The 27,375-nt window shown below is 44.1% G+C and overlaps 2 protein-coding genes across 3 annotated transcripts in view; one reads left to right on the top strand and one right to left on the bottom strand.

Annotated features, from left to right (window-relative positions):
* The window catches only part of mrpl11 (mitochondrial ribosomal protein L11), a 53,675-nt gene that overhangs the window by 7,185 nt on the left and 19,115 nt on the right, over positions 1–27,375 (bottom strand). Inside the window, exon 4 of the mRNA XM_077577922.1 lies at positions 16–111. Within this exon, the coding sequence (XP_077434048.1) occupies positions 16–111 (96 nt within the window). The remainder of the gene's footprint in view (positions 1–15; positions 112–27,375) is intronic.
* Positions 13,533–22,315, top strand: tmem265 (transmembrane protein 265). 2 transcript variants are annotated; one of them, XM_077577998.1, is made up of 2 exons: positions 13,533–14,093; positions 19,763–22,315. In XM_077577998.1, exons 1-2 carry the CDS (start codon positions 13,547–13,549, stop codon positions 20,812–20,814), a joined length of 1,599 nt encoding a protein of 532 aa, XP_077434124.1. In that variant the 5' UTR covers positions 13,533–13,546; the 3' UTR covers positions 20,815–22,315. The 2 variants fall into 2 exon arrangements, with proteins under 2 accessions (XP_077434124.1, XP_077434123.1); XM_077577997.1 differs by having other exon boundaries at positions 13,533–14,099.

The following is a 27,375-nucleotide window of genomic DNA, read 5'->3' as shown; positions in this document are numbered from 1 at the left end:
GGAGGACGCGCGTACCTTCACGTTGATCTTGATCGGAAGAGGGATGCCTTCCTTCAGCTCTTTGGTTTTCTCGTTGAAATCCTTGCAGAACTGCGCGATGGGGATTCCTCTCTAGGGGGGGGGGGGGGGGGGATTAGGGGGGGATACAAAGAAGAAATTTGACAGCAATATACATAGACTAAATGTCATTTCACCATGAAATTTGATGAATTTTCCCATTATTTATCAATTAATTGACAAGTGGTGTTAAACATGAAAAATCGCTTCCCGCTAAAACATTAATTAAGAATTCATCATTTGTTTATTAATGTTAGACAGGCTATTAATACATATGGAAAAGAGTCAACAAATTTGCTATTATATATTAATTATGAAGTCATTTTTGGTCTGACCTGAAAAATTCGACATTCATGAAAATTGAACAAAATGGATGAGGTGGCCTGCATGAGGCTCGTCCGCCCGAGGCGGCCGTCGTCCATCAATCACAAACCCACCGACACGCGCACGCACGCACGCACGCACGCGCACAAACACCGCTGAGAGAATGTGCATATGTATTTGCATATATGTCACCAGCCAAGTGTGTGTGTGTCATTGCAGTGGCTGACACGTTTATGATGGATTTAAGGCCCCTTGTTCGATTGATAGTGGAATGCCCGGCGCACGCGTGTGTGTGCGTCTGCCAGCGGGTTGCACAGCCACACAAGGCGGGTGACGAATGAGGCTCTCGCTGTGCAGCCCGAGCACAGCCAACGCAAAATGGATGGCTGGCATTAAGTCAACATGTGACCCGCACACGCGCCGCTGGCGCACACGCCTCCTCCCCGCCACACGCGCAAATTCAACAGGAGACGTCCAATAACCAATCAAACGATTACAGCTGCAATTGAAATTGGCCTTCACCCCCCGCGTCGACCCATCCGGCAGCTCGCCATCCATCCCAACGCACTCATTGAAACGTTCATTTTCGAGATGAGGGAAGGGGGGGGGGGTAAGAAAAGTTTAATGGAGTCACCTTCCGCCTCTAATCACGCATCTGATGAAAAGTCAGTCATCCTGAGACGATGCACGATGATGGGGCAAAGGAGGCGTTCTTTTTTAGGTTAATGGGCTAAAAAGTTCTCTCAAGTGCACTAAACGCTTGAAAAGCACCTTATGAATGATAATAATGGATTCATAACATCACCATTATTGGCCATTACTGATACTGTACGGGCAGTCGTGGCATAAAGGAAGAACATTTTGTATTGCAACGTTGCGCAAGACCAAAAAGATTTTTGATTTATCCCCCGGGAACATTTTTTTTCCCTCCATACGAGAATAAAGTGTAATTACACAGCTACTCCACTAGGTGGCAGTGTCAGAGAGTGTGGAATGAGTATTGGCTCATATATATATAATATATATATATATATATATAAAATATATATATATATATTATATATATATATATATATATATAACTTGAATGTTCACTCACTGGATAGACTTTTGGAAGATTTTTCTTTGGCAATGTGCCATGAGTCTTTTCTGTTGTGCTTTGACTCAATAAAGGTTGCGGAACAATGAGGTCACCCGTCTATTGTTTGGCAGTCAACATGATTCCTTCCATCCCGATATTTTGCAACAATAAAATGAAATAATAATGACATCCCCCAGAGGCCTGATTTGTTTGTTTCTACCTACAATGCATTCCCTGCTGTGCTTATTAACCAAATTCCCTTGTCAAGCTGACTACCTTGCGCATGTGCCCTCCCCTCCCCTCCCCTCTGCATCCCATAAAGCAACATCACCCGAGTAAACAACAAGCGGAGCGTCTAATTAAAAACGATTCATATCAAGATGGCGATGCAGCGTATGAATGGAACTCAGTCACAAGCGACCTCCTCTCCCCCGTCAGCCCGTGCGCCGGGCGTCATCTGACGATCTTGACACTTTCTTTTCATGCCGCACAAAGCCCTGAAAAGCCCCCCCCGGTCGAGCAGCCCCAGCCGGAGATAATAGCCGCGTGCGCGTGAATGTGCTTAAGTGCAGACAAAAGAGCGCCACAGCTAAACTTAGACGGAGAAAATGACTTGAAATGTGCTATTAAATATAAATGGCAACATTAAAAAGACGTGAAAGGCCACATCAGCGGTAAGCAGAGCTGCATTGAGTTTCGTTGGATGCGAGGATTAGCGCTAGCTTTGGACAACCACGGGTGAGGGTTCGAGTCACTTTTCCTGCTTTGAAGATTGAACAATGGAATTCTGTGGAAGCTCTCGACACACTGTGACTTAGGCTCAAAGATGCTTACTTTGAAAAGCCTACTAGAACAGCTGAACTTTATTTGCGGTTGGAGTTCAACTGGCATGGGGTGTGCAGACTTTTCATATCCACTGTAATTGAAGAACTTGGGACTTGCTTGGATACAATTATAAATTAACTCTTTGACTGCCAAAAACGTTAAATAACGTTTAGTAAAATCCTATGGAGGAGTGCCAAAGACGTTAAAATACGTTTTTTTTTCAAAACCGGTGAAACAAACTATTTTCTATTGTTGATTACTGAAAAACGGAATAAGGTAGAAACAAACTTTTTTTTCTGATGAAAGATGAGAGTCCAATCTTTCATTTGGTAGTATGTGTGTTTCCATAGTCCAAACACATCATTTTCTGTGGACCTTGAAAGATCAGTCAAAAATGCTTAAATCGGCTGGCACCCATGGCATCCCTTTTCTGAAAACGTCTGGCAGTCAAAGAGTTAAACTATTTATAGTCACAGTGGCGAGCTGGGGAGGGGGAGGGGCCCGAAATATTTAATTTCTCCATCAAAAAAACATTCAAGACGACACTACTGTGCATTCATTTGTTTCATGTGCTTGGAGCACTGCAAGAACTCAAATAGTGAGCAATATTAACAATTAGACTGCAAATCTATTCTTTTATCTTCTTGCATTACTATTCATCTTTTTGTTGTAAATAGTTTATATTGTTGACTTTTTCATACAGAAGGATCGGCTTTCAATCTCATTGCACGTGTAGACACAAAACATAAAAACAGCTTTCTATCCTTTTCTATACTATTTGTCGCCACACGATTGTTTTACAACACGTTACACATCTCAGCTGTCTCTGATGGGAATTTGTGACCACATCACAAATTGGGAACGCGCAAATTGCCGTGAGATCCCCACAAAGATATTCGCCAGGGACGGCTGCTAATAGTTTAACGGCGTCATTGAGGTTTGCGCGACATTCGTTCTGGCAAAATCGGCAAACTGCAGTCATGACAAAAAAAACCAGATACGTGGCAGATGGCGAGCGTGGCAAGAAAGTGCGCTTCAAGGTGGACTCTTGCGCTTCTTATCGCGTTTATTCAAGTGGCAAAAGCCGCCGCGGCCAGCCGGGCCAAACGGCTGAAAAACTCGCCTCGCCGCCTTCGAGCATCTAATTATCCCGCGGCTGCAGCTGCTGGATAAATCCTCTCCGCGTGAGTGAGCGGAGCGGCGCGATCTGCGGGAGAAAAATGGCTGCGACCCATCACGGGAAGCGAGGCCTCGCACAATGGCGGCTTGACAAGGACAACAAGGTTGCGGCCTCGCGTCTTAAAAAGGACCTTGGGGATCGCGCGCGCGCACGCACGCTCAGGATTTCACATCAATCTTGTAAAGACGTTCCTCGCCATTACATTTGCCGGCAACAACGTTGAGTAATGGCTTTGTGACGGGTTGGCCATCCTGGCGGTCCGGCCTTTTGTTCCTGGCAATTACAGGGGCAATTAGACATTTGCGATGACATTCCAAGATGGGCCTGTTGGATCGGACCTTTCCGGCAAATTCTCTGCCATCCTTTTTTTTTTTACATTTCCCTGGTGCCTTTTTGTGTGAAAATGGAATATAAACAAATCCGGCGGGCTGCACCATCTGTGGCTGATTTACAGCCAGCAAACAAGACTGTTTGTGCAGTGAATCCCCTTCATATCACACATTTTTGTTTCTAATCTATTTTCACACAATACAGGCAAGTGGACTTTAAAGAGTTGTGCCCCAACATGCCGGGCAACATTGAGCTCTATTGGAAGACTTGCAACACACCTGATTTGACTGGCACAACATTTTGACTGCTCTTTCCGACCTGTTCCGTGACATTATAAGCACCAAAACCTACCAAAGACCACTCAAACCTCATCAAGAACCAGAAAAATGTTTTGTTTCTCACGTTTGCATTTTTTGGTAAAGATTATTTCTGACCGAAAAAAAGCAGAGAAAACTCGGCCTGTGTAAAAACAAACATGTCAAACAGAAGATACTTTGACACGAAATGGTTTGCTTTTGTGACATCTTACGTAAGAAAAAAAATCAGCCTTTCGAAATCGTTTCTATAAACGAGGCTGGCAGTCTGAACGCAACCATCGATCCTCTTGAGTGTGGCGTGCCCAAATTGGACCCATTTCCAACAATGTTGGCATTTCTCTCCCTCATAATCTACGTGATGAGCCGAGATTTACATCCGAATCATGATTGAACTGAAAAGAACGTCAGTGGCAATAAACAGTTGGAATCCCGTTGATGAATTAAACGGTCGATGACAGTCAAAAAGTTCCCATACGGCAGAGAGAATAATATACCTGCAAGAATGGTTGTATGTGTCGTTACTCGTGCGTGTTGAAATTGCAGACAGCAGTTGTTTGAAAACATCTACACTAATTGCTATTAGCCTGCCTATATTGTTTCACATGATAGGTTAGCATCAAGTGAGCAGACTTTGCTTGTTATGTGCCTTGGTTGACCTTTTATATATAAGAGCGCATTCAACAAAACAAAAACACTTAAAAACAAACATGGTGAAGCATCCTTTAGCTGTTATGCTGCACATAAATGGAATAAACTTCAGCCCCGATTGTAAATGCTTAAAAGTTTTTGTTTTGTTTTGATCAATTGCACAGGATGGTCTTTTGGTAATGTAAGAAACCTACTTTTATTTCATGACTTTGAAACGTTTGAAAAATCTTCTGTTACTCTGTTTAATGTTGTTAATGGTTTTTTTTTGTGCTTCTGAATGTCATTAGCTGTTGTGTTTATCAATGCTCTTTGGTGTTGTGTCCTCGTTTGTGTGAAGCACATCGAGTTGCCTCGTGTATGAAACAGAAATAAAGCCGCCTTGCCTTTCCTTAAAAATCGGCACGAGAGTTGACGACTTGATTGGATCGTCCGGCAAATTCTCTCGAGTCTTTTCTTGACACTTCCTCGGGTGTTAATGTGATTGGCCTTTCAGCTTCAGGAAGCCTTTTTAACAAGACGATGCACTCAAGTGGCGCGGCGTTTGGACAAGTGGGGGGGGGGCTCGGGGAGGCTTCTCGGATGGCGACGTGAGAGGAACCGGCGAGGTGCAGCCGAGTAGCCGGCCAGTGTAAACATTTGAACAATTAACGGCCGTTTGTTTGAGCGAGGGAGGAGGAGGCGGCGGTGTGGCGGGGGTGCCCGTCGGCGTGCTGGGGTGTGTTTATGCATGAACGCCGCCGCCTCATTTCAAGCTGACAGGACTATCTGTTGAGGAGTGGATGCGAGCGCATATTAAGCTGCCGGGGGAGAGCTGACGAAGGGGAAACGCTGGGCCGGCGCGGTCGCAGGTGTGTCCGCGTGGCAGCCAAGTGAGCGGCAACAAAAATTGCCTGAGAGATGGCAAGGAGACGCGAGGGAATAGGTCAGGGGACGCATTGCGCTTATGGAAGCGTGGCAAACTTGGAGATAAAGTGCACGAGGCGTGGAGAAGGGCCTCCAGGCGGGATTAATTGCCCCTGGCAGACGAGGACGGGGGAATAATTGCCCCGTGCAGGCGATAGGGAGGCCGCCGCGTTAAAGGACTCGGGAGCTTGGTGGGTGGCCAGCGTCATTAAACCCTTCTGAGGGAAACACTCATTCATTACCTTGTACATTTAATCGGCCTTTTATCCTGTGGTGAGGAGTCGCGGACAGCAAGGGACATTTCTGCCGCTCTAAACAATATCAGAAGAACTGAACTGTCCAAATATGCCCAATGTATAATTTTTTCCAAAAATCGATGCAATTGGTCCGTACTCACATCAACATTAGCTTCAGAGCAAATATATTAACTAATAAGTGTCATTAACGTCAGCCTCATTTTTCACTCTGAAAGAGCTGTGCTGCATTATGTCGCCACAAGATCGAAAGTTTGGATGTTTCTCAATATAGTTAGGTCAGCGACATTTCAAAAAGTCTGCTTTGTTAAAAATGGATCGCTATAATGCTTTGGTGCAGAAGGAACCGAAGGTAAATAAATGCGTGCAGATTTATTTATGCCCATTAAACTAAATAGTCAGCTCAGCATTTGATTTATTGCGTCACTCGTGGCTCTAAGATCTTTGAAAAAGTTTGGGGAGATGATGTAATACAGTTGTAGAAAAGTAGTCATTTTGGAGATGCGCAGAGGATTTTACCTGGCAGAGACGATTTACAACTCGAACTACAATATTTGTGCCATCAAATTGTATTGCTTTAAAAGTACGGCCAACCAAGCATTCACAATATAAAGTATCCTTTAATATGTGCTGTATTAATTATGCGTTCATGTATCTTAATAATGATTAAGTATTGTAAAACATTTTTTTAGTCAAATAAAAAAAAGGATTTATTTATTAAAATGATAGGTTAAGATAATATCTTAATGATAGTATTTAAAATATGAATTAACTAGCAGTTTTTTACTAAAATAAACAATTTCAGACGTGCCAAATGTTGCCAATGACCACAAAGGTTTGACCACCCCTGGGCAGATCTGATCAGTGGGTAGGATTTCCGTCAGCTGCACTGCCTGCCGGACATTTGGATGCTGCAGTAATTTTGTTTGTTTGTCCAATCAGAATTCAGCCTCTTTGTGTTGCCATGTGAATCGAATCTTATGTCATTTATGTTTTAGCTATAGAACTGTTTCTGTAGCAATCACATTTCAACTTTGCCCTCAATGGGCCCGAATTTTTTTCGTTTTTTGTTTAAGTTCATGTCATGTCACCTGAAAAATATTGCGAACCGCTCCAGATGCCACATGTGACACACTTGTGTGCTATTATATTGCAATTTTGTATAGCCTGAAGGCCCAATGGCAAATGTTTTTTCTCTCAATCAGCCTTTGCCAGAGCATGATCCCGCTGATTAGCTGCCATGCTATGAGGGTGGCGCCAAATGGCAAGCGCCAACAGATGGTGCCGCGCGCAGCACAAAACTAAAATCCAGTTCACTCTGGACATGCCTTTTACCTGATTTTCCGCCCTGAAATTGGCAGCTCTGGCTAAAAAAAATAATAATAATTGTCGCTCTGCAGTCAACTGCGATGAAGCTGGTGAACAGGTAAGCAGATGGGAGCGCAAACCCCGCAGCTAATTTTTAAAACCAACCGTTTCATTTAGCTGTGTGGGAGCAGAAAGGAATTACACATCTCCACCATCTCTTCTCAGATAATATGTTTATATCATATACATCCTTGCTCCAAAAATACAATATAAAAAACGGAAATTTTTTACATTATCTACAAGTTAAAAATATGATAAAGAAAGAAATTCCAACACTTCGGGGTACGCTCCAACCGCCTGTTTTAGCTAAAGATATTAACAAGCTTTCTCCGACAACAACAAAAAAACTTTCAAAAATATATAAGTTACTTTCATATACGGATAAAATGTCTTTACCCATCTCGAAATGGGAGACAGACTTGTCTATAGCACCGGAACCTGACTTTTGGATTCAAGTTTGTGAAAACGCATTTAAAATGACAAAACACACAAATTTACAACTTATCCAATATAAAATTATTCACAGAACATACATTACTCAATATATGATGAAGAAAATGGGACTCTCCGACTCCGACATTTGTCTCCAATGCTTACAAAACACTACAGACACTTATGTTCATGCTTTATGGTTATGTACTCCGGTTATGTATTTCTGGACTAAAGTCTTAGAAAAACTTTCCGCTATCTTGGACTGTAGGATACCTTTATCTCCAAACTTGTGTTTGCTAGGTGACCTAACAACAACTGACTTACCACATAAACAATTTCAATCTACACTTGTAGCCCTTACTATCGCTAAAAAAACAATTCTTGTTAACTGGAAAAATAAACCAACTCTGAATATCGACCAATGGTCTAACCTCCTCATAAATCACATTTTAATGGAAAAAATATCGGCCTCAAATAAAAACCAAATATCAAAATTTATAGAAACATGGTCTACGTATATAGAATTTTTTAACCTAATTCCGGTTACTTAATTCTGTCTGTTAGCGAGAGCCACCACATCGTGATAACTTACATTGATGTTTCTGCATCTGGCAATTTATTATTATATTATATTATTAGTATGGGATTTTTTTTAATGGGCTTTAGGTGAACTGATGAATACACACACGCTCGCACGCACGCACGCACACACACACGCTCATACACATACTCACCCACATACAAAAAAAATAAAATAATATATATATATATGTGTGTGTATATGTATATATATATGTATATATATTAAAAAAAAATATATATTAAATTTTTTTTAATTGATTTGTTTTTTGTTTTTTTTTAAAAAGGAGAGCAATGATGATGTCAAATCGAATGAACAATACTGAGCTCTCCTGAAAAAAAAAAAAAAAAAAAATTTTTAAAACCGGCAAAACAAAGATGGTTATTTACGCTTGAAACAAAGTGACATCAAAGTTAACACAAGCTCGAAGCGTGTCGGCCAAGAAGAATGTCCTGTTTGGATGGAGGGAAGAAAATGGATGGCATGGCACACCTAAATATTCCATTTTCAACTCCATTAGGTCTCCCACACAGTGTTGTGCTTCTGGCCACCTCAACATGATTAATCACGTGTTCGGGCTGCAGCGCCCGCCGAGCCAAGCAACCTGAACGGCAGGCAGCTGAAGCTCAACGCTGGCCCAGAAGGGAGAAAAAACAACAACAACAACAACAACAACAAACAACGCAGCATGTGAGCTTTCGGCACAAATATGATGTTATACTTCCGGGGGATCAGCACAGACGTCTTTTGCTAGTCAAAGTTGGCTGTAACAAGTTTTGCTCTCACCAATCAACAAGTGCCAGGAACTTTGAAAATGAATCTGAAATCCGATTGGTTAAAAAGAGAGTGGGGGGAAAAGTAGCATTGCTACTGTAGTTTTCACACTGATGTGTTTATATTACTGGATAGCCGATCGCCCGTACACGCCTGTGCAAGCCGTTGAAGCCACAGGGCGGCCATCTTACTCCACCCATCTTGCAAGCAGACTACTGTATAAACTGTACGTATATGTGTAGATTAGAGACATACGGCTAGTAGGCTCTTAGGGCCGGGAGGTGTTTGGCGTGGTGGTCACTATTTTTTAACAAGTGGACATTTTGTGCTGCTTTGAAGACCCCTTTTTCTTTTAGCGCTCACTTCCTTAGACCCCTACAAGTTTCCTCGCTGCTGTAAACATCATTGAGCATATCATTTATACATGCATTCAAAGCAGGTTGCAAAATGTCTGAAGTCCGCTTGTTTCTGTTTAACGAATGTAAAACATGATAAATCATGCAGTTTCTACTAAGTAGCCTCAAATGATCTCCAATTTCGATACTGTACTGATACTCAACCACGCCCAAGAAGGTGGAAAATGGAGGCACAAACAACAGACCTTCACAATCACAAGTGTGCGGAACGAAAGCGCCGCGTCACGTGGGCAGGCCAACGGCGAGCATTGTTGCTGGATGTGACAAGGAGGATGAGTCACCGTCCCCTTTTCACACCGCTCTGATTAAAAGGTCAGTCTAAACGCAAGCCCAGCGCACTCAAAGTGCAAAGTGAAGTGGCTGCGGGACCCTGCGGACGCAGCACACCGATGAAATCCAAGAGGGAGGCACATCAACAAGGGGGGCAGAGACCGTAAGAGGGTGGGCGAAGGGACCAAAAGGGTCCAGGGTGCACATTGTGACTGCTTGGTGGCCAGACGTTAATATGCTTCCTGAGCGCCGACTGGCCGCCCAAACTGCCTCAGGGAAAAACAAAACATTCTGAGCTGGAGTGCGACGCTGGCAGCGCAAGCGCACACACGCAGTGTGTAAACCCAGTGCGGTCATATTCGTTGCTCCCATCGTCGTTGTTCTATTCTCAATCTGTATGTGGTGCTGTTCCGTGTGGCATAGGGCCAGTCCAATCAATACCCACAATACAAACTACGGTCCTCATCAACTCATCTGCTCCCAAAAACGTATAAATGCGTTCTATTTTAAATATTACCATGTTCCCAAAGACGTATTTATACACTTATTTTTTATGCTCGAGCATACAGAAGGCTTTGATGCAGTCTCTGAACTGAAGAGAAGCAATGGTAGTACTCGTTATTACAAAAACGGCCAGCGGGTGGCAGCAGAGTGTAAGAGGTTCAACCAGGAGTCTCTGAACTGAAGAGCATGGTTGGAAAAAAGCTTTAAACAGATTTGTGAATAATGATGAAACTTAAGATAGATTCTAAAGCCAATTTCAGCAAAACGGAAACCACTCAAACTAAAGTTCATTAATCTTACATAAACGTAAAAGTCCACACTGCAAGACCGCAGCTGAGATTCAAGCCCAGAAGCTGAGAACTGCACGGTAGACGTGCTAACCACTACTCCAGCGTGCTGCCCCGCCCTTTTAACTCTTTCACTGCCACTGACGTTTAAAGACGTCAAGTAAAAACCTACGTAGGGCTGCCAATGACGTCAAAAGACGTCATCCAATTTTTTATTTTTATTTTTGAAACGGGTGGGGGGAAGCCTTCCGCATCTGTGGTGAAAGTTTCAATTAGGTCTGTTGTGCCTAAGGACTATTTTGGGCCCTTAGAGGGCAGCGATGACTGTCTTTTGACAAGATCGGGTGGGCGTCAGTAGAGGCGGAGGAAGAGCGTCGAGCAGGAGATCAGAATGGAAACCAAAGGAAAAATGGCGACCGGCTGCGAGGAGCTCACGCCCGAGCCGTTTTTTTTCAAAGACCAAAAGCATCGACCAACGCTAAAGAGCACATTGATGACGACGATGATCATCATCGATGATGATGATGGTGAATCCGAGCTTGACGGCGAAATTGGAACCGCTGACGCAGCGGCTATGACGGTGTCGTAACGCGGAGCACATCCGAGCACGCACAGGCGCACGTTCGATCGGACGACGGAGAGTGCCCCGAGTCCAATGCATATTCATCGGAGGAAGTGTGTACAGTCTGCTACTTGCTATTTATTCCCCGGAAAAAAAGGCCGTCAAGAAAGTGTAACGTTTGCACGCGAAACGGACCAAAGTGAAAGTAAACTGTTGTGCGAGTCCTGCTGCGTCTCCTTGCACGCAGGAGAGCGTTACAAAAAGAAAAACTGTATTTGATATAATACATAATTGTAAGTAGTACCACAGTTGCACACATTTGTAAATAGTTTGCTATTGTCATTGCTAGCACTATTTAGGTGTTTGTGGCATCATTCATGGACAAAAAGAAGTGTACAATTCACTAGAGTGCATGAAATAACATCGTTTCACAAAAAGCTCTTTTTCTCCGTTTTTTTGTTTCAAAACAGAGCATTTCGGTGAAAGTAACCATTTTCTATTGTTGATTACTGAAGAACGGAATAAGGTAGAAACAAACTTTTTTTTTCTGATGAAAGATGAGAGTGTATAGTTCAAACACAACATTTTCTGTGGACCTTGAAAGATCAGTCAAAATGCTTAAATCGGCTGGCACTGGGAACAACCCGTTTCTGAAAACGTCTGGCAGTGAAAGAGTTAAAATGTTACATTGTGAAGTGTTAAATTGAAGCCATCTGCTGGTGCAAATCTCAGAGCTGCTGTGGAAGCGTTGCAGTGGGCAGGCTGCAGCGAGCGAGCGAGCGAGCGGCGCACAGCATGACGACGACTTGCAGCGAGTGAAGAGGAGGCGCTCTAATTAAACTTGTATCATCTGCCTGCTGCTCTAAATGCGTCTACAGGCTACCAGCATCTCTCGCTCCACTTCCTCGCCCTGCCTCATTTCAAAATGTGAGGGGGGGGGGGGGGGCATGCTCCTTCACTAATCGGCTCAAACAAAAAAGGAAAGAAAAAAGAAAAAGAAAGCAGTAACCTAATGATTGTGAATGTACGACGCCAAAATTCAATTGTGGCCACAATTTAGATTAAAACGTGAGCAAAATGCTCATTTGTGGCCATCAAATACTCATTTGTGGCCATGGAGTAGGCTAGAGTGCACTAGTGAAAAGTTTGTGTCCTACACAGTCTCGGGAACGTTACTTTATAAAAGTAATTGGTTATAGTTAAAAATTACTTGCTAATAAAAGTAACCGAGTATTGGAATGACTTCCAAATAAAAGTAACTCATTACCAGGCAAAGTAGTGGCGTTTCCATCCACCCATTTTTATTCAAATTTTCAAGAAATTGGAAAATAAAACGAAATGGAAACGCTAGAAATTCGCCCCAAAAAGTTTGTATGCTTGGAAGAGGTTGACTTTAAAGCATATCAAAAAAAAAGAAAATGCAAATGTTGGCTATGGAAACAGGTTTTGCGAAGAAACGCTGACGTCGCACGCTTTGACCGGATATGACGTCGCACGTACCTTTGCAGTCATAAAGCAATAGCGGACGATAAAGAAATGTTTGGGGAGACGACGAAACAGAATCTTTTTCGGAATTAAAGAAGCGAATATGAATGCTATTTTTCGATGGAAAACGGCAAAGAACCGCTACGGTTGATCAAGAATTACAAAAGCAAACTCATACGACGTCATCGCACGGCGCAGTCGCTTCCTCTTCTTCTTTTAAATTACTGGTGGATCACATCTTTATATGGCGTATAGCGCCACCTACAGCAACGGAGTCCCCTCTCAATATTCGCAAAAGAACAACAGACGGAAACGGGCACAAGTCACGCGTCCGCTTTGCGCATTTTCAGTATATTCGCTTAAAAAATTTGTAACGATTGGATGGAAACCCCAATTGTAACTATTTTCACGACTTGAACAACAAACAATTGAGAAGAACTCCATTAAGGCCATGAGGAAAAGACCGAAGCACATATTTTTGCTTTAGTCACGCACTCCTTTCTCCCAAACGGACGAGCCCATTTTCTTGCTAAGATTGGTCTAAATGAAACTCCTGAACTGCATTTTCTGTGAGAAAATGACTGACTTTTCAAACAGTTGCACTTGTTTCTCCTGTTGATGAGCAAAGAATGGAAAAAGCAGAATCAAACTTTTTGTTTGTTCCCGTTGATCCATTCATTTGTGTCGATTGGAAAACCAAAGAAAACATCACTCAATCCGCCAGAATACTCCGAAGCGGCAAGTGGCTCAAGATGTAAAACTGTAAACGGAATTCTCAGCCGCCATAAACCTCAGCGCTCGTCATTAGAATAAATACTCCAACAGCTTTCCATACAGTGTCAACTTCCCCCAGCTGAGGTTGCGGGGGAGCTCAGGCGAGGTGGGGGGTGGGGGTGGGGGGGTCTGGCGGGGGGGGAGGTCTTCTGTTGAGCACGTAACCCGCTTACAAATGAACAAACTCACGCGCCGTGCACGCCACTTTCTCTTTTCTCTCTCTTTTCTTTTTGGAGGGGGAGGCGTTGCGCATCGTCGGCGAGCCGCGGCGGCCGCGCTCCTCCCGTCCTCCATTCCTTCCTTCTGCTCCACTTGGGACGCGTCTCGCTGGGCGGCTCTGCACGGCATCGCTGCCCCACTTGGCCAAGCGACACTGCGGCGTGGCGATGGGATCAGCCCCCTCCCGGATCCCCCCGCAAGCGCAAGGCAAAGCCATCTGCCATGCCGGATCCGCATCGGGGGAGCTGCTCCTCTCGCTCTTCCTCGTCGTCTTCCCCGTGTTGGAATAAACTCCGGCGGCTTGTGGCACCGTCTCGGCGCCAGGCTCGACAGGCAGCCCGGACCGTCAGCCTCCATCAGCGGGCTTATCAGCGGCAATAAAAAAAGGCCACTTTATTGGTCACAGACAGCACCTCTGCTTTCCGGACCAGCCGCTACCGCCGCGCGCCGCTGTAAATCAAGCCCGGAGCATCGGAGGGAGCACCCGGGTGCAAAGACGAATGGTTCGGGTAACTCAATCTTTTTCTACTTGACGATCTATCAGCCACGCACGCTCGTGTTTCTCCTAATGGCCGGGGCGCGAATGAAACAGGTGTCATTAATAGATTGGTCAATTGGTGAGCATGATGAGAAAAAAAAAAAAGCAGGTTTCACGATGTGAGTGCTACCTGATAAGTCAACAGATGTTTTGTCCTCGCGTGCAGATTGATGGAAGTGATTAACATCCTGCTCGGCCACTAATAAATTAGTTTGCCATCATCACACTTGTCGTCCTACAAATTGTAAAACAATTCTCGTCTGTGTATGTGTTACATATGACAGTTTATGATTCTTCTTGATCTCATTCCAGCTGGTTTCATGCTCTAAGCCTAGAATGGCACTGACCTCCGCCAAGGCTCCAAAACTCATATAATGAAGCCGTGAATATTCACGGTTCAGCAGTCACCACTTAACTTCTTTGTGGGCAAAAGTCTCCAAGTAATTGGCACACTTTATGCTTTAAACTGCCACAAGATGGCAGCAAAGCACTACTTTTGTCAAAATAAAGCTCCTCAATTCAGTTTCTTGGCACCACACATCATATTGAAAATCCTCAACTCACTTCAACATCATTACTTGGCATCAAGAGTGCACCTAAGCACTACTTTTGTAAATGAGGCTCCTCAACCCATTTCTACATCTAGAAGCCACAAGATGGTGCCAAAATGAAATTCATTGCCGCACAATAGCACCAAAGCACTACTTTGGTTTGTATGAAGGACTTCAATCCATTTCAAACTCGTTCATGAGCATAAAATGGCACAAAGTGGCATTTATTTTTGTTTTTCAATATATTGTTTGTTCTGGTTTGATGAGAACGACTTGGCCAATCGTTTCTAGGCCAATCGTTTCTAGGCCAACCCGATGCATAAATGGCCAGTAGCTGGAAAGAAACACTAAGTTCCAACATACACAATTTCGAGATTACTCAGTAGTTTGCTGCATGGCGTAAGGATACGTCGTCAACAAATACGTGGTCAGATGGCACAAGAATGATGCTCAGTTAGTCTGATTGTTTTATATTTATGGCCTAATATTTACTGGAATTAGTAGAGGTGCATAAAGTACACAATGAGACCAAAAAAAAAACTAAACAGACACGTTGTTTTGGTAGCGACGTCACGTCGTGGCGACCATTCACGGACGTATCGCTTCCTGTTTGAAGCCTCCTCTCACATTCCAAAAACATCAACATCAAGACTCCAACTTGAATTTATTTATTTTTGGTTTTGTTGACGAAATTAACACTACTAGACACTATGGAAATAATAAAATCCACTGCATGTGAAGTCATGTGGGTTAGGCTCGTGCTGACCAGCGACACGATAGAAAATGGATGAATGGATCTACGGTTCATAAATTATGAGAAAAATGTCGTAAAACGCAGGGAAATGTCTTTTGTGTGGCGGTAAGAGAAAAGATCAACAAGAGCCCGATAATCCCCCCCCCCCCACCTGCCCACACGCCATTACTCATTCTTAAAGCGAAATTGGTTGCCTCACCTTGTCAACAGTGCTGTCACCTAGCAGACAAGGAGGAGGGAGTGCCGGTGATGAATTGGCCCCTGATTGACGAGCGCGGCGGACAGGTGGGCCATCAGCACGCGCCCCCCCCCCCCCCCCCCCCGCTCACGACACAACACAACAAGCGTCGCAACACAAACGCCGTCAGTCAAGTGGGACATTTCCCCTCCACGTATTATATGCAGGTGAAATAAGTGAAGAGGCGGCGCCACAGCAAAAAACCATAAAACCTCTCCCGCCTGCCATCTTGCAGATTATCAGCTTTGCCGGCCCACAGGGTCACATTTCCAATTCATCCAATTTGAGGCTGGCCATAATCAACTTTTGGAGGGTGATGAAACAAAAGGGCTTGGAGACAATCAGATAGCAAGAAACCGCCAGCGTGACGCGCGCGGGTCCGCACCGCCGGCCCGAAAGCACATTAAACACGTTCTCCTCGCTTTGATTCCCCCCAAAAAGTCTGTGATATGTTCCAACGCCGCCTGTGATGAACATAGTCGCATTCATCGGCGCCAGGCCGGAGAAGCAAGCGCCTTCATTTAAGCGCATGGAAGTCACTTCATATCTGCCTTGGTGTCTTTTTACCCCCCTTCCCCCGCTCTCCCTTGGAGATTATTTATGAACTATTAACATCATGCAGTAACACTTTATTAGGCAGAAAGCCAAGAGGCCCATTAATCTTTCACTTGGAGTCATATGCTAATTTTCACACTCGCACACAGATGATCTCGAAGCTCCTTTTTTTAACTCGGCAGAGTTTCTCGGTTATCTTCAATGTGTCAGATGGCGCAGAGGAGACAGCAAAGGCCCTTTTTACTCTTTCAGGCCGGGAGGAAAATATTCATGCAGCCAAACCTCACTCGTTCGTAGTTGACCTCTCATGACCTCGCAAAGTTTTTAAGCTACTGTGTTAATACAATACAGATATCATTCCATACTCTGTTGGCGTGTGAGGTTTCCAACGGGTTGGCATTTCTCTCACTCATATTGGATGAAATTAGGGTAGAAAAGTGCTATACAAGTGAAAGGCCGTTTACCAACTTCTACTCAAAAGCTGCGCGGATCGTAACGCCGCCATCTGCAGGGATCCGTTTGTCATTACAGCGGCTTACAAACACGAATTTCTCCGACGAGCTGGACGAGATGTTTCTCAACACTGACCCTTGGAAAAAAACAATAATCTAACAATCTAAACATCCATGGCAGTTAATGAGTAAAGAGTTAGAAGAAGAGGCAGAGAAGGTCCCCTACTAAGCTGCAATAATGGCCATTGTTCCTACAGAGCATAAAGACGAAATGCCTGTGAGTGCTGCAGTATGCTCGGTTTGCATGTGTTGCTGTTTAGAATTAGGCTCATTTCCTATAGCCAGTTTTTGATGTTCCGCATCATCTGTTAGCATTAAGCTAGGGGACTTTCGTTAGACAGAATGATATGGTTTGGTTGACACGTTGGTGTTTAAAAATAGAATGTCTCATTCTGTCTTATGTCAAAAACGTCACCGTAAATTTCAACTGGGAGTGACAAACGTTTTTTTCCTCTTATGTGGAGATCTTTGGAAGTTAAGTCTTTTTGTCCTTTTCTTGAAGTGATGTCAACAGGTGGCAAGAAATACAGTGCAGTCCCATATACTTTGGATTCAGCATTAGCAAATAAAAAAATAATAATTCTTGGACCCTATCATCTATTATTTGGTGACAAACTCCCCTGTTGTTGATTTTGTGAACAACAGTATCGCTTTGGTGCCATTTGTAGGCATCTTTTAAACCAAGGAACAACCGAAATGATTTGAGGAGCTTCATTTAGACAAAAGTCGGAAAAAGGGACGTATCCCCCGCATTGAACGGGAAGTCGACTGTGCTCACATTTCAGCGGCGCACGTTTAGTCTGAGGCTTGCAATCTTGCTGATGGCATCCGGCCGCATCACGCTCCGTCGTCCCCGTTCTAACGCGTCTGCGAGGCTAAACCGTCGCTATTATAATCGCATCGATCAAGCGTGAAAGGTTAACACCCCTCGGGGGCAGCGCCGTAGTCGAGCGTCGGGCAGTTTGATAGAGACACGCGGGATGGATCTTACTGTAAAGCCAATGATCGTCGCTCATTCTGCAATCAATAGTGAGGTTTATTCTGCGCCTGAGCTACGAGCCGCGGCGTGTCCGCTAAGGACGGGAAAAGTCATTTGTCGCTGTTCGTTTGGAACCAGAGGGATTCTTGATGGCAGCAGAATGCAAAAGTGGCAAAAGTCATCACACTTTGTAGACAAAGTACTGATAGTTGTGCGAGAGAGAAAAAAAACACGGAGGTAAAAGGAACGGTACTTAAAGTAAAAATGACTTCAGTATGATCAAGTGGCAAACGCGCTCACATGCCGTACTTAAGATAATTTAGTACTTGAGTGAAAAACAAAAAAAGGTGACGTACTGCTTGACATCCTTAAGTAAAAAAAAAGTACAGACTGAAATGTAATTTTCTGTATCGCTTCTCCTCATTAAGGTCAAAAGTAAAAACGACTTCTTATGATCAATTACATACAATACCCATTTGGAAAACCTGCTACGATGAAAAAAGCACACAAAGTAACTCAATCAATCAAGATCTCGACCCCGGTTGAATTGACCACTCGCTATTTATGTCTTTTGTTTGTTAGTTTTTTTTTACCTCACATCTTAATCTGAGATTGAAAAAAAAAAACGTAGCAAATTTATTTTGACAAAGTGAGAAGTAGAAAGTACATTTACTTGCTTTCAAATGTAACGAGTAGAAAAATGAATCCAAAGTAAATTACAAATCTAGTCAAAGTGCAGTTAACGACATATTTGTACTCTGCTCCTTCTTACCGCCGGCAAAATACGAGACGAAACGAGCGAGATGACAGAAGCAACGGCAGAGGCGGAGCCGAGTGAATCAATTATGAATACAGCGAGAGCAAATTGCAAGTGAAACAACAGTTCAGAGTGCTCGGAATATCTCAGAGAGGGAGCAATGAAAGGAAGGAGCGAAATTTGGCCAAAGATGAGAAGCGCTTGTCAACATTGTTAACCATAGCAACAAGCTGCCCTCGTTCGGGTTTGCTTTTGAAGTTGCAAAATGTCATGAACGGCAAACGCATTTCTTCATTTGGCAACAGTGCTGTGACTTCTCCATGGAAACTTACAAACAAATTGATGTACATTCTTTTAACTGTAAGTCTTGCTTGTGTGAGTTGCTTAACACTAACAACAAATTCAACTGTTGGGAATCATTTCTGTTGGATTCAATTAGAAGTCAGACAAGAATTTGGGAATAGAGAAAACAATGGCAGTCGGATAACGCAGAGGCCACGTTGAGCCACGATAACGACAATATTCCACAAATACATCTTTTGTTGGTCATCCCAACCGAATTAGGGAAAAGAACAGTTTGCTTTGCTAGTCCTTCAATCTGAAACAAACTACAAAAAGATTGCAAGTTGCCAGGACGAGTTGCACGACAGGAATTTAGAACCATTCGAAAAGATGACGAAAGTAACGAGTTCAGATGGTGCAATTGTGTCTGATGACTTGATGACTTGCCTAATCAACCTGTTGAATGTTTTTTTTTTTTTGCCTGTTAGAATGTGAACATTTTGTCTGGCTTGCTTGCTGTACTTTTGGAATTCCAGTCGCAACTCAGCAGACACGTCCACGTCAAAACGGAGCAGTAATAAATGTAATAATAATGCGTTGTGGAGACTGGGGTCAAGTTGTATTTTACAATTTTAAAAATGTCCAGAATTTCACAAGTTACTTCATGGTAAAGATGAGATAGCTCCTAATATCCAAAGAAAAATGCACCGAGCAACATCTTACAAATGCAATTATGCCACCTAGTGGCAGAAAAACGATCACACTTTTTTTACAGCATGAGTAGATCTTTTTACCTCAATTTTATGACTTATTAATATTTCTATTAGTTATTGTTTTGTCGTACATTTAAAACAGATATAAAATTTGCGATTAATCCCGAGTTAACTATTAAAGTCATGCGATTAATTCTGATTGTCATTTTTTTTAATCGCCTGACAGCCCTAGTAAGAATACATCTGATTTGAAAACTCCCAAGGCCGAACCTAAATGAAACGCATCTTTCCAGGCATGGTGCCCACGCCCCAGGTGTGCGTCTCCACCCTGGTCACGGTGAGCACGATGGCGGTGGTGGACCTTTACCTGCTGGAGCAAAGCATGCTGGGAGCTCGCGGGCTGCCGGGGCCCAACGTGTGGCAGTGCGCGGCCGTGTTGCTGGGCGACGCGGGCTTCCTGCTGGCGCTGCGCTTCGTGTCGGCCGGGGTGACGTCGGAGGCGCGCTCGCCCCGCCGCGGCTTCGCCAACGCTCTCTGGTTCCTGTTCCTGTCGCTGCTCCAGCTCAAGCTCTTCTTCGTCTGCCACAACTACAGGCAGGAGCGCCGGCCGCCCGACCCGCTGGCCAGAAAGGTCCTGACGCTGCTGCTGTCCATCTGCCTGCCGTCCCTGTTCCTGATCCTCACGGGCGCCGACTACATGACGCCGCAGCGCAGGAAGCAGGAGGTGAGGGGTCGCCTGCTGTGGGTGGTGGTGGACCTGCTGGATGTGTTGGATCTGCAGGCCGGGCTTTGGGAGGCCCAAGGAGGGGCGGCCAACCCCGAGCAGCGGCTGCCCATCTGGGCCGAGGGCTTGGTTTTCTTTTACTGCTACGCCCTCCTGCTTTTGCTACCGTGCGTGGCGCTCACGGAACTGGGGGCCACGGGCCTACCGGGACAGAGGGGGCCCCGCAAGGAGGCTTTGTACCCTTGGCTCAGCTTGGTCACCATCAACATCTTCACCCTGGGCCTGAGGGGCGCCGGCATGCTGTGGTACAGGGACCCCCGGGTCTCAACGGTCTTCCTGGGCAAGAACCTGCTGGCGTTGGCGGTGAAGCTGAGCTCGGCCTGGGAGAGGCACAAACAGGAGCGCGGTCCGGGAGGGGTCGGGGCGGCGGCCGGGAGTCGAGTGGAGGAATCGACGCTCGCGAGTCGGGACTCGGAGCAGGAAGAGGGCCAGCCTCAAGGGAAAAGCTCCTCGGCTCACTTTCACACGCTGACTCGTTCGCAAAGCCACACGCTGGCACACGTGAGCCCGGGACACGCAGAGTCAACCTTGGCGCCCTCTTTCATTTCTCATGAACTCTAGATGCACTCCCACGCGCGCACAAACGTACAGTGTGCATAATCTATGCACACCCACGGCCAAAAGCCTGACAAGCCAAACAGATGGGCACAATGGATGCGATGCTGCGACGCTTGGATTTATGCACACTCGGACCGCCGTGTTTGTTTGTTTGTGGGCGTCAACACTGAATCCACTTCGCGCTGAAAAGATTGTTCCGAGAATGTATGTCTATCCTGGTGCTCAAATCGTCGCCGGCGGGCGGAATCTTCCTATGCCCAAATATGGGCAAACATACATGCATCATAAATAGATACTGCTGGCCTGTCCCCACATCGTCTGTTATTTTGATGCATTACTAACCAATTCAAAGAGTTGAATCAGAGAATAAATCTATGAACTCTTCAATGCTCAAATATATGATAAGTGTTGTATAACGCTGCGGCATTGTGTGAAACCGGTTAAGTTCCACACATTTTGACTGAGCTTGTTTTGTTCAAAGTGGATCGCTTTACTCGGCAGCCACCAAAGTAAGTAAGTGCAAGCGGATTAATTTCCGCCTGCTTAGTCAGCTTATCGTTTTATTTAAGGCATCAGTCATGATTCTAAGAAAGTGCTTCTCAAATATTTTTACCCCAAAATATTTCCCGTACTCTCCACCACGATTATAAATATTATCATTTGTCTATGAAATGATTGTATGTACCTCTGCGGATGAGCAAATACGCTTTTCGCACTCTCTGACAATGAGAGCGCCACTGCCACCTTCTGTCGTGGATGCGCAATTACACTTTATTCTCGAATGGTAACAAAAAACGTACTCATACGCTTATGCCCATCAAAACAAGGCCCCCCCCCCCTTTTCCTTTTAGTCTGGTCGGAGGTCAGTGTGATCTGCATCGGTGGCGGCAGGTGACGTGTGCTATTTTAATCAATACTGCTTAGTAATTAATTAATTAATGAATTAATAAGCAACAGACTGATGTGATGACATTGGCAATGCAAGCAAGACGCCGTTCCTGAAAAGGAAGTAAAACAAGTGTGAAGATTCCGCCCAACAGCAACGATATCGTTTGCCTAATAGCATAATTGTCCAGGTCATTTTTTTTTCTCTCAACGTTTTCAGAAAAAAGTCGAGATGGTTTGATTCAAACTTACTTTATAGATTACAATGAATCGGATGACTGAGAATCAACACAGACAAATAAGAAACAAGAAGAGGCACATTGATCGTTTTTATTGATGCTGCGATTGTGAGCTAAAAATGAGTCGGTCATTTATGCTATTAGACTATCAATATGTTTTTCTGTGCGTCGTCATTTTCGTCAACTTTTAATGCTTTTGAAAACTGTTGTGTATTTGCAGCCCGAGTAAAGTCATTGTGAAGGGACTGCAGTGATCTTATTTGTCCCGAGACAAAAATCACATTCAATCATGTTTTTGCTGAGAAACGTCTTCAACTGTGTTTTGCTAAATCACTTTGTATTGTTCAAATTAAGAAAGAAAATGAAGATATTTGGGGAGATGGCAGGATGTTCTCTTTTTTTGTCTCGGCCGCCGAGCGGGACGGAGCGTCAGCGTGTTTGATTGATCCTTCGGCTGACTACAAAATGACTCCAATTTAAGACGCTTTTCATGCCATCCACGCACATACACTGTTTAGAACCTCACTTTATTCTTTTTTTTTTAACTCAAAATGATCTTTCTTGCAATATTTATAAGATTGCTTTGTTGCAAGTCAGTTCCAATCATTGGAAAGTGCTGGTTGGCAATATGCTCATGAAGGACTCATCAGTAAGAAAAACAGAGCTTCCTTAAAAGGATGACTTTCAAGCACGGATTTGCTATAAAAAAAAAATATATATATATATACTGCATACTACATTTGCACTTTTTGTAAATGACTGAGTAGGATCTTTGTTTCTCATTATCATGTTTCAGTTACGTTTCTCTTAACGAGACAACTCAAAATGCAGTAATCGGACTTTTCGGAACCAAGCTCAACCTGATTACATTTTGCAAAATAGCGTTTCGTCTCATTTATTATTTATCTCAGATTAGACTTGTAAAGGGGTTGAACATTTTCCATAAGTTTCTATTGTAAGTTAAATTGAGAGATTTGAGAACGGTTAGGGTTCTATTTAAATATTGCCATGGTCCCGAAAACATATTTATAGGTTGAGTTTTTTTAAATGTTTTTAATGCTAGAGCATACAGAAGGCTTTTGATGCAGCGTCTAACCTGAAGAGGTCGCTGAAAGCAATGGTAGTTATTTCAAAAAAACGGCCACCGGGTGGCATCAGAGTATAAGAGATCAACCAGGGCCATGTTGCAACAAGCTCTTTTCCACAGGTGTGTGAATAATGATGAAACTTAGCTATATTCTAATGCTAATTTTTGCGAAATGGAAAAGGATAGAAAGATACCTGATTAAAGAAGAGACTCTAATCTTTCTTTTGGAAGGTTCCATGTTTTTATAGCAAAAGAACACAATATTCTGTGGGCCTTGCAAATTCAGTCAAAATCCAGTAAAACAGTCAGGAGCGAAGGGGGTTGCTTCAGTGAAAATGGCTGCGAGTCAATGAGTTAAAAGGCGTCATTCTTGTGGCTGTGAACTACGTTGAAGTGAAATGAGGAGGTTTCATGAAATGCTTTTTTTGGGCATCCATCAACATTAAGAAACCTTTTTGTGGGAGGAGTCAATCACTCGCAGATTTTCCCGATGTGCAGTGCATGACTAAACTGTGGCGTTTTTGCATCATCGAGCATTGTGGCTTACAGCCGCTGGTGTGCACCTGCAGCAGAAGAGTTAAGCGGACCCGGACGGTTCTTATGAGAAATCCATGGCCGTCATCGGCTCCACGCCTCCAAGACAGAATCAAATCTGCCAATAAGAAAATGTTTCAAGCTCGCATTGGCCCGTCGCAGCCGTGACGTATTGACACGTATTGACACGTATTGGCAGCCTGTCACCCTCACACACAAATGAGGCAGTGAAAAGAATTCAAGGCCCACAACGGCTGGTTTACTCGCACACTTACACAAAACAAACACACAAGACTCACGTATAGATGGACACACGTGAGCAAACGAGGCCGGTATGAGGCAAGCGTTCATGTTTTCATTTCTTCTCCAGAGAGTGCGACTACACAGCATGTAAATGCAAACGTGCCGGAAAAAATCCACTTCAATTTCCCCGGCAGAATGCGTCGCTAACAAAAAGGCCGCCATTCATCACAATTACTTGGAATCCTCAAGTGTGCTGGCGTGTTCTCGCCCGCATGCTAACGGCCGCGGACAAAAGTCTTGACATGACGCTGTCAAGTGTTGGACCTGAGTGCACTGCCGGCACCTCTTCCAGGCTTTAATGGTCCCATTAGGTTCAAGCGGGGCCATTTGTCACAATATGGCCACTTATCGTCTGGCCGCTTTACGCGCTCTTCACGCATATTTAGACTAATGAAAACACGGCCGCAAAAAGAGAGGAGATCATGTTGAGCTTCTGCCGGCATTTATTCGATTCAGATGCAGGGGCGCCGCGGATGCAGGACTTTTACAGGGAGTGGCCAAGGTGACACTTGATTTGGCCTTTTTCCTGTCTCATGCACTGATGTGCTAGCTAACCGACTAGCCGCTAGCTAATGACACAACAATCTCTTCATTCTTCACAATTGAAAACATTGATTTTTACTTACATTTGCTCCTGCTTGTTTTTTTTTTAACTATGATGTGTGTTTTTTTCTTTGGCAAAAGCACAATTCAGTCAAGTTAGTTGATTCAGGATCTGCTGCTTAAACGGTCAACAAACAGCTCTTGGGTTCACCTCTTGTATCAACACATTTAACTCATTTTCTCCCAAAAACGTATAAATATGTTCTAGTCTAGACATAACCATGCTCCCAAAGATGTATTCATACATTTTTTAAATGTTTTTTTTTTAATGCTAGAGCATACAAAAGGCTTTGATTTGGCCTCTGAACTGAAAAGAATGCTTGAAGCAATGGTAGTTATTACAAAAAGGGCCAGCAGGTGGTAGCGGAGTATAAGAGAACAACCAGGGCCATGTCGCAAAAAGCTGTTTCCTCTACTGTTCAACGGATTTGCGAATAATGATGACACTTAGCTATATTCTGATGCTAATTGCTGCAAAACGGAAACAGATAGAAATATACTTTTTTTTTCCTGACGAAAGAACGATGACGTCGCGTAATAAATGAGCCGTCTGCGTGGCTAAATGACTAAAATCACCACCACAAATGTCATCTTTATACTTCATGTTTCAAGTGGGATTAAATATAAAGTCACAACTGTTACCCGAAACAACTTTGCCGATTCACGTTCTCCGAGCAGTGCGGAACCTCGCGGATGGGTCAAGCATAAAGCAAGCTTCATGTCCCCCCGCCCGCGCATATTGGATTTAAGATGACGTCGAGGTGGGATATATGCGACCCGGCCGTTCAGACTGCACTGCAAAAATTCGGATATGTATTCGACCACATATGAAAGTGACCCAGGTCGGATATGAAAAAAAACAAAAGCGGACTTGAGCCGTTCAGACTGACATAAAGTCAGTCGCATTTGGGCAAAAAAATCCGATCTGGGTCGCGGCGTGAACGGTAGCCTAAAAGCCTCAAGTTCGACACGTGTGCACCTTTGAGGGTTCAGTCGAGTAAATCGACAGCATCCAACTCTCGTCAACCTCGTTTGTCTTATCTAACTCGCGCTCAAATTCCAAACTCGCTTGTTCAATATGCTTTCCCCTCTTGGGTAACGCTTTTTTCTCTTCCTCAAAAGCAGCTACCTTTTCCAATCGGTCGCGCCTGCTAACCTCTGGATACACTTTGCAGCGTTTTCCCTCCGCTCCCCGTAGACTTTCACATCTTCCAGTCCCTTTGTGCTTCCCTTCCTTTCTTCGTCGATTGTGCTCATTTCAGTCTAGCCTGTAATTGCTCTCCAGAGCCAAAGCTGGCAGGTTTTTTTTTTGGTGTCTTTTTGCTTATTTCCTTCATTTGTTTGAATTTGCCTCGCAGTGGCCGCGCATCCTACGTCTGCGCACTTCCCGTCAGCGCTGGTTTGTCACAGGCAAGGGGTAGAAAAACAAGGAGGTTAAGGAGGGGAGGGGGGGGGGGGGCTGAGATTAAAGACCTGATGCAGCCACTTAAAGCTCGACTGCGGTTTGCTGCTTGCACATCCACGCACACACACATAAACACACAGGGAAACACACAAAATAGAAAATACTAACAATTAATAAATACAATTTTTCATTGATTTCACAAGTTAGTTTTAACTCATTCACTCCTATTTCAGTGAAGCAACCCCCTTCGCTCCCGGCTGTTTTACTGGATTTTGACTGATTTTGCAAGGCCCACAGAATATTGTGTTCTATGGCTATAAAAACATGGAACCTACAAAAGACAGTTTAGAGTCTCTGCTTTAATCAGGAGAAAATGTATATTTCTACCTGTTTCTGTTTTGCAGCAATTAGCATTAGAATATAGCTAAGTATAATCATTATTCACGTTTTTTGTAATAACTAGCATCGCTTCAAGCATTCGCTTCAGTTCAGAAGCTGCATCAAAGCCTTCTGTATGCTCTAGCATAAGAAAAACAACAACGTAAACATACGTCTTTGGGAGCATGACATTTAAAATAGAAGGTAGAATGTTTTTTGGGAGCTAATGAGTTTTTAAATATAACTACCAAAAGTCAACTTTAATATAATTTAAAACGAGTAATCAGAAAATAAATTAATAATATTCATAAAATAGTAAAATAGCAATATGGAAATCGGAAGAATATTGTTAGTATTGTTGTTACCCACGTATCTGTATATGTTACTCCAGCATTTGTGTGTGGGTTACTTGAAGGCAAATCCCTCCATTAACTTCTAATACTCATATTTGCTAGCTCGTCAACGGGGTTTTCCATTGACTGCTAGCTGATGATATTTCAAAAACAAAGTATGTGTCGTATTTAAACATACAAAGTGTGCAAAATTATTTTTGTTACGTTTATTTTTACCGTTAGCGTCAAGACACAACTTAAAGCATGCTAAGCACACTGTGACAGCCCTAATTGACACACACACACACACACACACACACACACACACACACACACACTCACAAAGCCGCGAGCCGCCTTGATAACAACGATGAGGCAAACACTCCAAAAGGACTTTTGATGAGTGACTTTTTTTGGACAAACGTACTACGCACAAGCACGCGTTTTGCTGTGATCACCTTCCGCCGTTTTTGTTGTGTGCGGCCGCGCCACCTCATTTCCCTGGCGACGCAGCGACAGCCGCCGTGCGCCTTCCGGCGCTCGCCCACATTTAAGCGGCAGACTGGCAGCTAAATCTTTCATCGCAGCGCCCGCTGTCAACACCGCAGCTGCAAGGAGACGACTTCAAAGTCGGCAGCGAGCAGGCTGGGGAGGGACGCAAACGGTTCGGACCGCCCCGGTGCCGTCTGGCAAACTCGTACAAGCAGCCGGCAAACGCGCACGGCCGTTTACAAATTGTATTCATTTCGTGGCAAAGACTTCAATCAAGGCTGAAATTTGGCACGCTTGCTCTCTGGT

Source organism: Vanacampus margaritifer, chromosome 10, assembly GCF_051991255.1.
Source record: "Vanacampus margaritifer isolate UIUO_Vmar chromosome 10, RoL_Vmar_1.0, whole genome shotgun sequence".
Taxonomy (NCBI): Eukaryota; Metazoa; Chordata; class Actinopteri; order Syngnathiformes; family Syngnathidae; genus Vanacampus; species Vanacampus margaritifer.
The sequence above is the reverse complement of the archived record's forward strand: the minus strand, read 5'-3'. Positions and strand labels throughout refer to the sequence as shown.